The sequence below is a fragment of the Ammospiza caudacuta genome, chromosome 17 (assembly GCF_027887145.1).
Source record: "Ammospiza caudacuta isolate bAmmCau1 chromosome 17, bAmmCau1.pri, whole genome shotgun sequence".
Lineage (NCBI taxonomy): Eukaryota > Metazoa > Chordata > Aves > Passeriformes > Passerellidae > Ammospiza > Ammospiza caudacuta.
The window spans coordinates 10,492,902-10,508,499 of NC_080609.1; the positions used below are offsets into that span (position 1 = coordinate 10,492,902).

The 15,598-nt window shown below is 41.1% G+C and overlaps 1 protein-coding gene across 1 annotated transcript in view; it reads left to right on the top strand.

Annotated features, from left to right (window-relative positions):
- OTOA (otoancorin) overlaps positions 1–8,279 on the top strand; it is a 30,970-nt gene extending 22,691 nt beyond the window's left edge. The window contains exons 23-28 of the mRNA XM_058816182.1: positions 2,068–2,223; positions 3,551–3,693; positions 4,085–4,221; positions 5,166–5,263; positions 7,104–7,300; positions 8,243–8,279. Coding sequence (XP_058672165.1) covers positions 2,068–2,223; positions 3,551–3,693; positions 4,085–4,221; positions 5,166–5,263; positions 7,104–7,300; positions 8,243–8,279 — 768 coding nt within the window. The remainder of the gene's footprint in view (positions 1–2,067; positions 2,224–3,550; positions 3,694–4,084; positions 4,222–5,165; positions 5,264–7,103; positions 7,301–8,242) is intronic.
- The last annotated feature ends 7,319 nt before the right edge of the window (positions 8,280–15,598 follow it).

The window sequence follows — 15,598 nt, forward strand, 5'->3', positions numbered from 1 at the left end:
CTGTGAGTGTTTGTGCAGATTTCTCCTAGACAGACTTCCTATATATTAATTTCAAAATGCAATGTGGTGTTACACTGAGCATGAAGCACGAGAAATGAGACAGGACAGGCAAAGCTCTTTCAAATTTTATGCATAGATGCTGTTATGTTATTAACATCTTTGATTAAAGGTTTCATTAAGCCTCAACTACTCATTGTTCCAAACTAATTCAAAAAGTCTAGTTATCAGATTGTATCTTAATGAAAATAAGAAGCTTAGCTCACTTGTAAGTGGAAGGTCTCCCAGCTCTGCAGCAGTGACAGCTGTATGGATCTGTAGTTCTAGGTGAATGAGGACAAAGGAGTGTTTCAGTTTCATGTGTTGTGTTATTTATATCCTTCTGCCTGAGATTTCACCCACCCCTGTCAGATAATACTATTTATGAAGTACTTCAAATTCTGTACTTTATGGCCTAGATCAGGAAACAGACACTTGGCATTTTTGCCTGCATGTGTTTCATGTATCTCTTAAGCTAGAGAATTAAAAGCTTTAAAATTGGGCTAAGACTTTTTACTATCTATTTGCTTTGGAAAAGATTGACATTTCCCAGACTTAGACCCTTTATGACATTGTAAAACCAACATAAAAGATCTGGTGGAAACTCAGTTGGGAGGTACAAATCCAGCAATGCATCTCTTAAACAAATCCTTAACCTGAGGGTCATAGCTGGGAAAAGCATCCTGACAGCTGAGGCTGCTCTGTGCTGGATGTGCACAGCAGAGAGCCTGCAGCTCTGTGTGAGGAGTACCTAATTTCACACATCCAGATTCCTGAGCTCTACTTTGATATTTTCTGGAGGTTGTGCAGCTCCATGTCTATCTGATGGTGCAAACCCTATTTAGTAGGCAACTGCAGAGATGCTCTTCAGCAAGTCCCTAATAGTTTTATCCTTTCTAACTTTTTGAACAAAACTTAAATTGTAGCTATCTCAAAAATGGAGTAAATATTTTCCTGACTCAGATGGTAGCCCAGCCCTGAGCTTTTAGTTTTAATTTTCCAGGTGATGTTAGCAGCATGATGTTATACTAGAAACCTGTCATGTATTCACTGACACAAAGCAGAGTTACTGAAGTACATGAGAGCTTTAAAGTGAGCGTTTTTTTTAAATGTGTGCCTGGCTTGTTCAAGTCTCTTCCTCCAGCCAAAACCCAGTGTCTTTTTCTGTAAAGGCAATTGGCCACGTCTGGGGAGGTACTGACCACTGTCTGCAGTCTTCTGCTGTTGTCAAGGAAATGTAATTGATAGTTCTGGTCTCTGAAAATTCAGCTCTTGATGGACTTTTATTATTCTTTACTCAGGCAGAACTTTTCCTTATATCAAAATTTCCTTCAGTCTGTTCAGTGACAGCTTTTCAATCACTGCAACTTTATCACAAATAAAGTTAAAAGCAGGGGAAGTTGTCAGTTTAAATACATTGGTACTGGTTTAGAAGAGCCCCTGCTTATTTCCTTGGGTTTTTTACAAAGCTTTACAAATTTAACTGTATCTGTACAAATGCTTTGAATTTATTTTTTATTTTAACATTGTATGAACACAATCTAGAAATCAGGACTTTTGGAACTGGTTCTTTGTCTGTATTACTTGATTCTCTACTTTGTCTTTCCTTGTCAGTGACTGAACCAGGGTGACTTGTCACAAAAGCAACTTAAAGTCAGTCCCCTGGAGCAATTGCAGCTGGGAAGAAGCCTGGGTTGTGCAGGTGCTGCTTTCTTGGCAGTATAACAGTGTGGATCTAGGCACAGATTCCCATTTTTGTTGTTCTTAGTGATTTTGCTCCTACAGCCACACTTCCAGCAGTTCATATTCTGACTCATCAACAAGTCCAAGCTGTAAAAATTGCAGTATTTTAGATGAACTAATCGTTATTGGTGTAGAACCTCAAACACTTTCACAATACCTAAGCTTTGCTTTTTGTGTGCTAAGAGGAATATTCAGATTTTAGGACACTTGAACCAAAGGATTTGAGAATGGTGTATAGAGAGGAAGAGTCATAATGACCTGACAGATATTAATGGCTCTCATCTAAAGGTTTGGGGGTTGCTGCCAGACTGGAGGAGTTACCAGATCATCTCCCTGGGCCGCATTGCTCTGGCACTCAGTGCCCAGGAGATCCCAGAGCTGGACCTGAGCTCCATCGACACCGTGTCTGCTCTTACTCAGCAAACAGGGTGGACTCTTACCCAGGTGAGTGAGAGGGAGCTCCTGAATGTACTCCTGGTGAAAGGCTCTGCATTCATGCCCTTTGGGACTCAGGTCCTGGAACTGCCTAGAAAATAGATCCAGAGACCCACACTAGTCCCTGCTGCTTTTCTGCACTCTGACCCCAGTGAAAGTGGCCACAAAGTCAGCACTGGTGTGTGCCTGGCTGGGGCTTCCCTGGGGAGGTGGCCAAGGCAGCAGCTCCTCTCACACTGTCCCTGGAATAGACACTACTGCTGGGGGTACTGGTCCTTCCTAAGGACAATCACAGTCTAGGCAGTGTCCCCAACCCCAGCTTCCATTGCCCTAGAAGCCCTTTATTAGCAGATACACTCCTCTCATGTTCCTTTCCTTGAATAACTTCTAGTTATGTCAATGGGACTTTCATAATAAGAGTTTAAAACTTTTATTTATATATGGAATTAGCAGCATATTTCTGACTCTGTGGCCTGTCAGGGCTCTGTGACTGCACAGCTGCTGGCATGGTGGCAGTTCTGGCAGAATATCACAGATCTATTTAATAAATTCATGTTCTGAAGGGCACCATAAGAAGGAGGCACTTGGGAGGATTTTATACAGAACCAGTTTGCTTTTGAGGTTTCCTGCTGTCAGTAAGAGTAGTTAGTTAATAGGGATTCATCCTGCTGAATTTCAGTTGTCTTAAAACTTTGGCAGCTAGTTAAGCTAGTTATTTGAAGCTCAGCATTGTGGATACATTAGGAAATCTTGGAAGATGATTATTTCTTTCACTGGCTTTGGAGGATGCCTTGGTGACATGCTTGAGATGGGCTCAGTTTTTAAAGGATTAGCTTAAAATAAGCACCATCCTAAATTACTTGGGTTTGCAAAGGCACTTTGGTACCAATATCCCATTCATATCTGAAAATTAATCCTTGACAGAGGTCACCACTCATCTATGGCACTTAAATAAGGCAAGTCATCCTGAGTATTAAAATAACAAAATTACATATTGATCCCCTTAGGTATTTAATGTTTTCTTGTAGCAATGTAAGTGATCCTGTGAGGCAATCCAGCACCATTTCTTGTGGTGAAGACTTTCCCTGTGACCTGGCAGAAGTACAGAGTGTTTTTCACACCATTTGCATTTAGCAGGTGGTTGGGTAACAGTGCCCTGGTTTAGTGTCACATGTAGGTGGTGACAGTGCTCCTCCTGAAGGCCATGACCATACACTGGGGAGGCTCAGGATATTTATTTATGCTCCATCACTTTTGGTAAGATTTTAATCATCTAGTAACAAACCTTTCAATTATATTTACCCTGTTCATGCATAATATCTTACTGCTTTTGTAGGCAAGAGCTATTTTGCAAGGTTTTCTAGATGACTCTGGCCAGACCATCAGCACATTAAAAAGTTTTGATTTAGTTGGATTAGGAGCTGTTCTCTGTACTTTGAACTCCACAGAAATCACATCCATAAGGACTGCTGAATTCAGGTACTGCATTTTATATCTAGTGAAATATTTATTAGTAGCTCTATTGATAAAATGTGTTGTGCCATTTTTGTTCAATCAAGGTTTTCAGAGCCTAAAGGACACCTTTTTACATTTTAAATGCTTTTAGAAAAGCAGAAGGCATGCAGCAGTTGTTTAAAGTGTGTTCTTTTATAGTTTTCCTCTGCCATTTGTATCCCACCATTTAAGTATTGCATCAAGAAATACAGGTTTTTGCTTAAAACCTGAAATATTTGTATGCAATTTGTGCACATATATTTTAAATTGAAAATGGGTTTTACAGTCTTCTTACAGCAGGCTTAAGTATATTCCAGGCCTATTTAGTACCCCATGTAAATGCAGCTTGTAATGATGCCCTTGTTGCCTTTTGCAGTGCTGCAATTGCAAGAATTGGGCTGTTGTTCTGTAGCACCCCTGTTCTGAGGCAGTTTAAGAAGATGACAGAATCTGTGTTTGGGGCTGCTCCCAGCTGGAATGGCTCTGTTTTACAGGAAATTGGTACTATAGCAGGTAACAAAGCTACAGCTCCAGATGGTGATGGTTGTGAAGCATTGCTATTAAGAGATGGGTTCACCTAGCTGGGGATTTTTGCAGACTGGCAAAAGACATTCCTTCCAGAGGGGAATCACCTGCAGGGGCAGGCATCCAGCAATTTCAGAAGCACTGAGGAAAAGTCATGGGATTCTCTGTAAGGTTCTGTAAAGCTGCTCAAACTGACCTTGGGAAGCACAGCCTGAAGTTACTTAGGTCCTGTAATTTGGAAAGGGTAAATCAAGGAGGGCAAAACCTCTCAGGATTCCAGCCCCAGTCACTCTTTGTGAGCCAGGCTGTCCTGGGAGGAGCTGGCTCTGGCTGCCCAGAGATCCTGCCTGGAAAGAATGGGCTGCCCAGGAAGGAGCTCAAGGGCAGGGCTGGCCTGGAGTGATGCTTCTCCAGATACTTCTCCAGAGGGCTCTTGCAGCCTCTGAGACCTCCTGAGCCAGAGGTCACTCCCAGTTTTGTTCCTGGATTTGTTTCCCTCTTATCATTTAACTGCACATTGAGCTCTCAGAATTTTTAACACCCCCAATGCCTGTGGCAATGATTCCCCACCTGAAGAAGTCACTCCTACTGCATGATTATTTTCCCTAACATGGATCAGAAGAGACTGTGAATGAGCATTCCTTGATAACATTGCTTATGATTTTATAGGCTTTTATAATTTACTTTTCCAAGATAAAGTAGTTCAGGTAGAGTACATTCCATGTCAATGGCTAAGGTCAGAGAATTTGTAATGCTGAAATATAATGAAAGAATCAAAACAGAAAGAACCAGCATCTCTCTATATAACAACCTGGAATAAACCATTTATTATACATTTTTTATAAGTGCTTTAAGTTTATATTACCTTAAAATAAATTTAATAAAAATAAAATTAATTGAGTTTTTTTTTTTTCTATTCTGTGGGTTTTTAGGTGGTTTGAATGAGGATGAATTAAAAGCCATTGATAAAAGCTTGATGCCATATATCCAGCCATCAGCAGTAAGACATATACCTCCTGAAATTTTCCAAGTAAGAGCTTGATTACTGAAGAAGTTACTAAATTTCTATTGTTTTTACTCTGGTATAAATAAACTGCAGCACTGATTTATAGGTTTTGGGTTTTGGCAAAAAAATTTCTATGGTCTGTCAAGTGAGAGACCATCAAGGATCTGGAACATTAACTCTCAGCTGTATCATCTGTATTTGTGATGCCCATGAAACATGTTAGACAAGCTTTATTCATCCTTCAGAATGCATCCCAAAGAAATAGCAAGTATCACAAAACAGGGCATAGACACTGTATCTTTCAACATTTGATTCAGATCTGGATTTTTGTCTCTGTTTATTAACATTTGAGAGGATGCTGTAATAGCTACAGATTTCTCTGCTGAGTGTGCAAGAGCTGTTTTATTAACCTAAAATCTGGCACCATTCTCCCAAGTTAGCTCTGAAAAACAGATTGTGCAGGCAGATGCAGATAGAAAGGAATTACATCTAATTACAGCAGTACTCAATGTGGACCAGAAATTAGCACAGGGATCCTGAGATCATTGCCCCTGACTTTCTTTGACTTAGTGACAAGGTTAAAACTCTGCCTGGGCTGGTCTCTTTCAGATGCTCAGGCAAGCAATGTACTTATGGACATTGAGCTAAACAGAGTTAACTGTGTCAGCTCCCATAAAAAGGAAAAATTCCTTGAGCACTAACTGTGCACAGTACCACTGACAGTTCAGATAAGCCTAAAATCTCATTACAGAAACTATTTGTTTGCAAAACAGCTCTATATCATCTTGTAGAGTTCCTAACAAACAACATTTTTGTTAGCAAGAGTAGTAATAATACTACAACAAGTGATTAACAAAAAGCAGAGTACCTCTTTGGAAGAGTTTTCTGTATTTGAAAGATTCACAGAAGACTTTGGTTTTACACAGGTTTTTTATGGCTTCATTTTGCAGCTGTATAAATTATTCAGATTTTGATTTATGAAAAATTACATTGTATTATGTACTTCAAGTGAGTTAGGAAGATGTTCAATTCAGAATGTCTGAACCTGTAGGCATTTCCATGAGTTTGCTGAGTTTAAACCAGCACACCATTTGGTAGACAATGAAAAATGGGCAAGGGTTTGCTCCATCTGACCTACTTGCAAAGGGAATTTTGTCTTTCCAAAGTAGAACCTGGATGCAGAATTGTTGCAAGAAAAAAGGCTTGTTGTGTGGGAGGGTTAAAATGCTTGTGACTGCAGAATGTTAACTAGAACTAAAGCAAACCAGCCTGCTCAATAATGCAGGCTTTACAAACTGCTTAATTGCTGTATGATATAAGATAATTACTGTAAGATTATGATTGCCATGTTTAATTTTTAAATTTAATATGAACAAACTGGGAAGATTTTCAATCTAAAAGAGAAAATTGAATAATAAGATTAAAGCATGGGGTCTTTTCATCTCATTGCTCTACTGCTAACTATAATCAAAGGTCAAATGTAAGTTCAAGTGAGGTTGCTTGGGAGCAGAAATAAGAGGAAATAAATGAAAACACAAGAGGTTGAACAAATCAGAAAAGAAATGGCTGGAAAATTAAACTCCAACAATGTATTGAAGAAGTGTACAATACAGTGCTGGCATAGAAAGCTTCTCAAGCTGTCAGCTTCCAACATCAAAGAGAAAGGTGACAGATAGATGAGTGGTCAGGGAAGCAAATGAATACAGAGGATTCTTTTAAGCTCTATTGAGCTCTTTTATAGCAACACAATGTTGAAGGCTAATGTCCCTCATTCCAAATGCAAGGCAGTGCTGACTTCTGATTCCTTACCTGCCTTCTATAATTGACAGCCTAAAGCAATTTTTCTGTCTTTTGTTCCTCTCAGGCATTGTCCCCAGAGCAAATAGCAAACCTGGGCCCCGAGAACGCCGCCGTGGTGACAGGATGGCAGCGGGAGCACCTGGATGCAGCACAGCTCCAGAGCCTGGGGCTGGCACTGGAGGGAGCCAGGAGCAGCAGCCCAGGGACACAGAGCACGGCAGGAGCTCCCCAGGAGGGACAGAGCCCAGCTCCCAGCGGTGAGTGGGGTCCTCCCTGCTCCTGCCTAGCAGGGACACACACCAGTGGGGTCCTGCCTGCTCCTGCCTAGCAGGGACACACACCAGTGGGGTCCTCCCTGCTCCTGCCTAGGGAGGGACACACACCAGTGGGGTCCTCCCTGCTCCTGCCTAGGGAGGGACACACACCAGTGGGGTCCTACCTGCTCCTGCCTAGGGAGGGACACACACCAGTGGGGTCCTACCTGCTCCTGCCTAGGGAGGGACACACACCAGTGGGGTCCTACCTGCTCCTGCCTAGCAGGGACACACACCAGTGGGGTCCTCCCTGCTCCTGCCTAGCAGGGACACACACCAGTGGGGTCCTGCCTGCTCCTGCCTAGGGAGGGACACACACCAGTGGGGTCCTCCCTGCTCCTGCCTAGGGAGGGACACACACCAGCAGGGTGTGAGGTCTCACAGCACACACCAGGGTCAGGCCTCTATTCTGAGGTGGGTTACAGTGAATTTACTAATCAGCTTCTAAAACCGTGCCTCAAATCACATGCCTGCCCAAGACAAACGGCCAGGAGGATGTTGGATTTACTCACAGCAAGAGGTAATGGAGGAAGACTGTCAGATGGCATTAGCAGCTGTCTAGTAGCATTGTACTGTGCTAAGCACTAGCTTGTGTAAAAGGTAGTGTGAAACAATGAGCTTTTCCCTCTCCTTCTTTCCCATATTCTTTGCCTGAATGTAAGGCAAGGGTCTCCATCTCTGGACCTTCAGGTCAGAGCCTTTATGTGCAGCAGAATGTTGTTTGCAGAGCTGCAAGTGGGAAAGGAGGTAGTACTGAGGTGGATTAGTATCTTTATCCAGACTTTAGGGCCATTGAATAGTTTTTCCAACCATTCCCATCCTGTTTGGAAATAAAGCCTATTAGTACCTCTACTTCAGTGGTTTAATCTTTTACTTCTTCACATTTCAGTTTATACTGGGCAGTGTCAATGGATGTGTTACAGTGAGAGAGTTTGCACACAGTCAAGACAATGTTGAGAGTTTATCCCTATCAGCAGCAAATATTGTTGTTTGCAGTGACACCAGCAAGACATAAGCTGTTGGAGGAGAGAGAGGGAATCTGAAGTGCTGAAATAGGAGTAAGGGGAGCTAAATTGCTATGATGCCCTTGCTGGAATTAGGGCAGGCCTTCCCAGAAGCACCTGGGGAGTGCTCTTAGCCCAGTTCCCTCTCACATATGACCTGTTCCTTCTGGAGATCTGCCAAAGGGAGGAGTTTTCCAGGTAAAGATCACCTGAGTAGTTGAGCTTCTTGTCCATTGTTCCTGTCTCCCTATGAAATGCTTCTCTTTGGAGCTGTGTGTGTTAAATTGGAAGTGACATCTCTGGAGAGCTGGATGTAATTAGGATTCAATTGTTGCAATTTTCTGCACCTCTTTGGGGTGGTGTAGATAAGACTTCTAGTCCTGAGCTGTAGCGTGACACTGAGAAATAAAACCTTCTGCTTTCCAGGTGCTCCCTGTTTGAGAGGCTTTGGCATCTGGCTGTGTGCTGTGTTTACACTGCACCTGCCTTTCTGAACCCTCAGGGGTTGAGCTTGAGGTAAGTTATATTTTCAGTTAGAGGTAACTTTATAACAGAAGCACAGATCACCTGTAGCAGGGAAGAAGGACTGTGGGATCCCCTTCCTGCTTTGAATACAAAGATAACAATTCTTGAATAATTTTTCTGTATTAAAAGGTGTCTTGTACCTTGACTGGACTATCTCTGAACCTAATCAAGGGGAAAACACTTTATCTTATCTTCATTGTAAAGCCAAACATAACAAAGGTATATTTAAAACTCCGTATAACACCAATCAATTACTGCATTGTTACTTGGAACATGTTCGGATTTTAACATTTTGACAGGCTAATATTTAATAAGAGCACTGGTGGACTTGAAGTTTAGACTCCAGTTAGGCAAAATAAATGCTGAAGTATTCTACTTAGCCTTTAAGATTGCAAAACAAGGCCTGTCAAAAGACTTAGTGTTTTTCTTTGCTTTGATTTTCAGTGTCCTGGAGCTTACAACAGAGATGCTAGAGATGAAAGAGTGTCAGCTCAGCTTGAACAGTAGAATCAAGAGGCTCTGAGAATTCTGAGTGCAGAGTGGTTAAATTCTTACAAGCAAGACCCTCTCTTCTGCCATCATTATGAGAACTATCTCCTTTCCATAGCTTTGCCATTAACAAGTATCACAGTGTCCCTGCAAATTCTTGGAGTTTAAAAACTGGAAATGGCTTATCTGTCTCATGATAAGATCACTGAAATACAGGATTGTGTGTAGGTAGGAACTTGAATTATAGGGAGGAGAGGTAGCAGAGGACTGTTATTTGGAGGCTGATGTCTGATACCCAGTGCTTTTTACATGGGCAATTTGGTCACACTCTTCTGTCCTTTTGTTGGGTTTTCTTTTACTTCAAGTGTACATTTCCTGGAGAGAGGCTGTCCTTCTGTGTGGTGTAGTAGAAGCTGCACTAAAAGTTACTGCTGTTGCAATAAAATAGCTTCATCTCAGAGCTGCTGGTTTAAATCCTGCTCAGACAAGAAGTGATAACAGGCTCTTAGAATTTAAGCACCTCTACAAAAGGTAGTTTCCGCATGGCTGTTTGTATTCAATACAGAACTGTTGACACTGGGGGCATTGGCAATACTATGAGTATTTCATGTGACAAAATGACCATGGAAACCTGCTTATGTTCATCAAGAGACAGTGCTTTCACTCCAGGTGGTGTTGAAGTGGGAATAGTGAGGGGAAACTGTTCACTGGGCCTATGTACTACTAGGACTGTCAATCCAGTATTTTCCACAAGACCTAGAAAAAGGAATTTCTCATAATTATAAACCATAGATATTTTCCTGTGTTGTATCAGCATATGATTTAAGTGTCTAATATTAGCTTCTTATGCCTCAATATTTCTCAATAATTAGCTTCTCAATATTTTAAACAACGGGGGGAAAAAAGATATATTAAAATCCTCTTCATGTGAACATACATTTTGATGTTGTTCAACATGATTTTAGACCACAAATACATGGCACATTTTTCCATTTTGCCATTGCAAAAGTCTTATGTTTTCTAGACTAAAAAAGGCAATGCATGGACCAAAAAGTTTAGCTTTTTCTTTCAGGGCTGTACTGTAGCAAATGCCCTTCATACTGTAAATTGTATTTCTTTATGGCAAACATTACATCTGGCTTCTCAGCCCTGACAGTAGAATTGAAATTTTTCTCAGGTGGGGAAGCAATAGATTGTGAGGGAGGGAGAGCTGGAGGGAAGAGCCCAGCTGCTGCTGGGGCAGGTGAATGTGAGCTCCTGCTGCAGTTGGGAGTAACAGTTCCACCACAGCCCCATGTATTCTGTAATGTTAGCAGGGGCTCACTTGATTCTCAGGGCATTGTTATTGGCAAAGTAGGCAGTGAGAGCCATTTCTCACCCCTCCTTTCCCTCTTCCCCCTTCAGCAATCTGCTGCTTTGGGAACTGCCTTTGCCTATAACTAACCCTGGCAAGTGTGACATGATGTTATAGATAATACTACATGCTTTAGTTCTGCATTTTATAAGCAAAGAATTATGATTGCTGCAAACTGCCTGGCACTTTTTTCTCTAATCCTCATGGTAAGATTCTAGCTTCTCCAGCTGTGTTTCCTTTTCTGCATGGGAACAAGAGACTGAGACATATATTTAAATAGAAAGAAGTTTGTTTTATTAATTCTAGCAAATACATGCAAATATCCACTAAAACCAAAATGCATTATAAAGATTTATCTGTGTTTTCACGTTAGAAAGTTCTGCCTCACTCAGATGTGAAAGTACTAAAAGGTTTTTTGATTTCTAGAAATTGCCTGACTTCAATTGTGTGTGCACTTCTGAAGATGCAGGAGAGTGTTTTCATGTCAAGAAGACAGTCAGCATTTCCAGTTCAGCTGCTTAGGTCAGATATGTGACTTAGCTCTACCAAGCCCTTCAAAAATCTATGAGAGCTGAAAGTGATCTTCTTCTGTCAATATACCTGGGAGTGATTCTGTTTGCAATTATGTGAGTCAGAGTTTAGCTTTTAATTGGAGCAGGAGTGAGTTCTTTGTTTTGTGCCATCTGTGCTGTAATTTCTTTCAAGCACAAATTCTTTTAAATAGCTGAACTGCATGATTATTTATATATTTTATTAAATTAATAATTACATTAAGAACTTTGGCATTGCATTTATGTTTGGTCAAGGGCTTATCTATTTCTTACAAGAGTAGTGTAGGAGGGGTAAATGTGGAGCCCTGACTTAATGTTCTACTGATTTCACTGTGAGATTGCAAATCCTGTTTGGTTCATGAGATGGTGTGATCATTTTGGATGGCAAGTATTGTAGAAAAGCAATTTTACTCCTGCCAATGTCCCTCTTGTAAAGGTCACTGATGGAAAAGCCCATTCTACAAAATCTGGGATTCATTAGACACTTCCATCAAAACTGATGAAACTGAATTTCTGTGGGAAGAATAGATGGAAAGGGGAGAAAGGCATAGAGAGCACAAACATGCACGGTATGTAATCTGTGTGTGACCTGCCATCCATTCACAACCCTGCACACTGCCAGGGGAAACTGAAATGTGTGCACTTTACTTCCATGGAACAAAGCACAGAGCCCCTCAGTGCAGGCATCTGTCCCCTCTGCAGATGTGTATTGCATACAGCATGCATGTGAGCACTTTCACTGGAATGCATTCATGGGAAAAATGTCTCACACCCCCTCTCTTTTTGCCTGATCAGGATTTTAGGGAAGAATACACTACAGAGAAATGAGGTAAAAAGATTTGATTCTTAAAGAAATTTTGCTCTTTGTAGATGTGGGTAACATTTGTTTAAACCAAGCTTAATTTCTCCTACATCCTTTTTAGTTCTTGTAGATCTTCCAGGAGAAAAAAAATCAGATTTGTGCATAAATCTGCTGTTGAATATAGACCATGATAATAATTGTATCTGCTTATTGTGAGAACTGCAGCTCCTGCAGCTCTCCTCTCCACTTGTGACCCTTCTGATGATTGCTGGGCAGTGCCACACATCCTGTGGGATGCACATCCAACCATCCAGCTGCTGACAGTCACAACTCTGGTGTAGGCCTGGCCTCTCTGAGTGCTTTGAACCCTGTCCAGCAGAATGTGAGAGGAGCCATTTCATTCCTGTGATTAAATGTAGCATCCTCCAGGAGTTAACAAATGGGAAGAAATACTATTGTTGGTTTATTATTTCAGTGCCTGCTACCTTTATGTTCAGAATTGTATTTAGAAATGAGAAAAGGGCCACTGATTCTGGATCAGCTGGAGAGAAAATATCCCTGTGACCTGGTACTGAGGTAAGTGGCACATCTGTGGTATCTGTAAATCCCCAAAAGGAAGAAAACAACTGCCCATCCACAGTGTCTGAGAAGTGTCCCTGTTAAAGCTGGCACTCTGGCTGTTGTCAGGTTTTGTACAGTGCATGGAATGTTTGACTCCCAGTGATCTCAATCTGTCACATCAGAGCTCACCAGCTCCTCAGTCTGAGGCTCTAAAGATACTGTTTTAAAAAAAGGCATCCTTCCTTCCTTCCTTAATTTGAAGAAGCCCTTTATGCCTCTGTATAATCTGCTCAAATATTCCAGAGGCAATTACATACTGCATTATGGCAGGTTTAGCTTCTCACCTCACTGCTGTGCCTGGGGATCATCACCCCCTCCTTTACTTTCCAGGAACACAAATTGCAGCCCCATCATGTTGGGCTGGGACCTTGTCAGAGCCCCACTGGCTGCCCCCCCTTGGAGCAGATGTGAGACATTGCTCAGGGTGTGCCAGCCACACACATCAGGGGCTAAAGGAGAGCCCTGACTCACTCCAGTGACCCCAGAAAGCAGCAAGGACTCGGCAGTCCCCTGGAATGTGTCACTGGAGCAGGTACCTGGCCATGGGGCACCCTTGTGTTCTGGCTCCTGCTGTGTTGTGGTTACAGACACCACACTCTGCTGCCCAGTGGGACACTGCCAGTTTCCTCAGGGCAGTCTGGGAACAGCCAGCAAACTGCAGTACCTCATTCCTCTGTCAAACTCTGTTCTCCTTAGAAGTAAAAATCAAATTTCAAATAATCTCTTCCTCTTTTTTTTTTTTTTTCTTTTCTCTAAAAATGTTGATATCCAGGCTGGTACACAAATTTAAGCAATGGTGTCTCTTTATTTCAGTGAAAATGTTTACATGTTTTGGTAAGTTTGTGGGGGTTTTTGGTGTGTGTTTTGGGGTTTTTTTTTTTTTTTTTTTTTTTTTTTTTTTTTTTTTTTTTTTTTTTAAACAGGATCTGTAGGCATGTGATGAGGAGAGCTAAGAACCTTATAGTCCTGATTAGGAAAATATTCTCATCCGTGCCATATGATGTGGGGCAGCTTTAGGGACTGTTTAGTGCTGTTGCAAGGGAGGGATCTGACTTCCTTTTCTAGTAAGGCAGGAGGGAAACTGGATAGAAAAGACAGGTCTGCAAAGAATAAACAAAACTCCACTGTAAGTTAAATTTCTTTTATTGGTACCCCAGAACATTTGGAATTGGTCCTCAGAAAGAGCATTTTATGTATTGTTATACACAATTCTGTTGGAAAGTGCAGATAAATAACAAACCTCTCATAAAGTAAAAGAGACCTGTGTGCTATCCAGGTATCCATAATTTCATATTTTAGTTAAGACTGTGATCCATTATCAAACCCTCTTTCCATATCTTTCTAACTAGTCCTTAGACAGAAATGATGGGACTGCCTCAGACACCCCACCAGACCTTGCCTGGCATCAGGACATGCAGGAGTTTTGCACCATAGGATATTTTTATCAAAGTTCACAGCTGGTTCTTTATTTGTACCCAAAAATAGCCACAAAATGTATTACATTTTTTCTGCAATGAGTAGAAAACAACCAATGTCCATCTGCCCCTTCCTGTTCAGCATCATTCTGCTTCTCCAATCCGGATTAATGAGAGGATTTTCTTGCCCTGATGATGCAGGAACCCAGGCATGTTCAGAGCTCAGAGTCCAAGTGACTGAACCTTGAAATATTAACTGGAGGAATTGTGATTGATGGATTTCTTCTTTGCTGGCAACAGTACAACATTTATTTTCTAATGTTTTAGCTGGTATAATTAGCCTTACAAATATTTAACATCTCAATATCTGTAAACTTCTCTTTGAGGGACAAAGAGAAAAGGAGAGAAGACAAAAGTAAATTCCTGTAGGAGAAATATGAAAACAGTGGAAACCACTAATATGTCACAGATACAACAGATACTTTTTGGTTCTGCTTTCTTGATAATTTTTAACTATTGTATATGGAAGTGAACTGTATTGATTTATCAAAGAATAGCCATTGCTATAGTTAAAATCACATTGGTTTGATGCACAAGCTGAAACTGCCCTAGGTCATGTTTAATTGGGGCCTGACACGTTTCAACATTTAATCAGATGTCAGAAAACAACTTAGATCACAAACAAGTTCTGAATATGAACTGCATGAACTGAGCAGGGGTTGAGAGGATGGATGTCAGCTCTCTGCCTTTAATGTATCTATTAAATAGACTCCAGATATGCATCTGTCAGTGGTTTTATTAGCTACTTTTATTTCAGTATTCACCCTTACATCCAACCTCTTTTCTTAGGAAGTAGTAAGAGACACTAGGGAGTTTGTCAAGGAGTTGTACTGCTGTACTTGTAAACACAGTGTTGTAAGAGGACAGGCTTTGATTTCTAATCTCTGAAAATAAGTAAATTTTCTTTTGTCACACAGTGGGTACTTCCTAAAAAAGATAAACTCAATAGCAGGTACTAATCAGTTCTCCCTTCTCTGGATTATGTAAACTCTCTAAAGATTTCAATGTTTGTGCCACATTTTAAACAGAAAAATCAAAAGATTGTAGTTAGGATCCTTTTCTTAAATTTCAAAGAGTCGATAACCTTCTGCTGTGGGAACTTTTCAGCGTATAATTCTGTAACAGTAAAGTCCTTACGCTATTTCCTCAAACAGGCTGTGAAACAATGTAAACCAAGAGATTTTAAAGAAATGAGCAACCCAGCAAAGCACCACTGTTTACCTGGAATAAGCTGTTACCCATTTTCTGCAACCATTGGAAAACCTGTTCCTGGGCAGCTATTCCTATTTTTCTTTGCTCTTGTTTGGATTGATGGGGTTTTGTTTTTTTCACAGAGAACACTGGAGAGTTATTAAGAGGAGATGGCTCTTTTGAGCTGCCCACTGAACTTTGCTGGTCATGTCCTGTTTTAGGGATTGAGGACT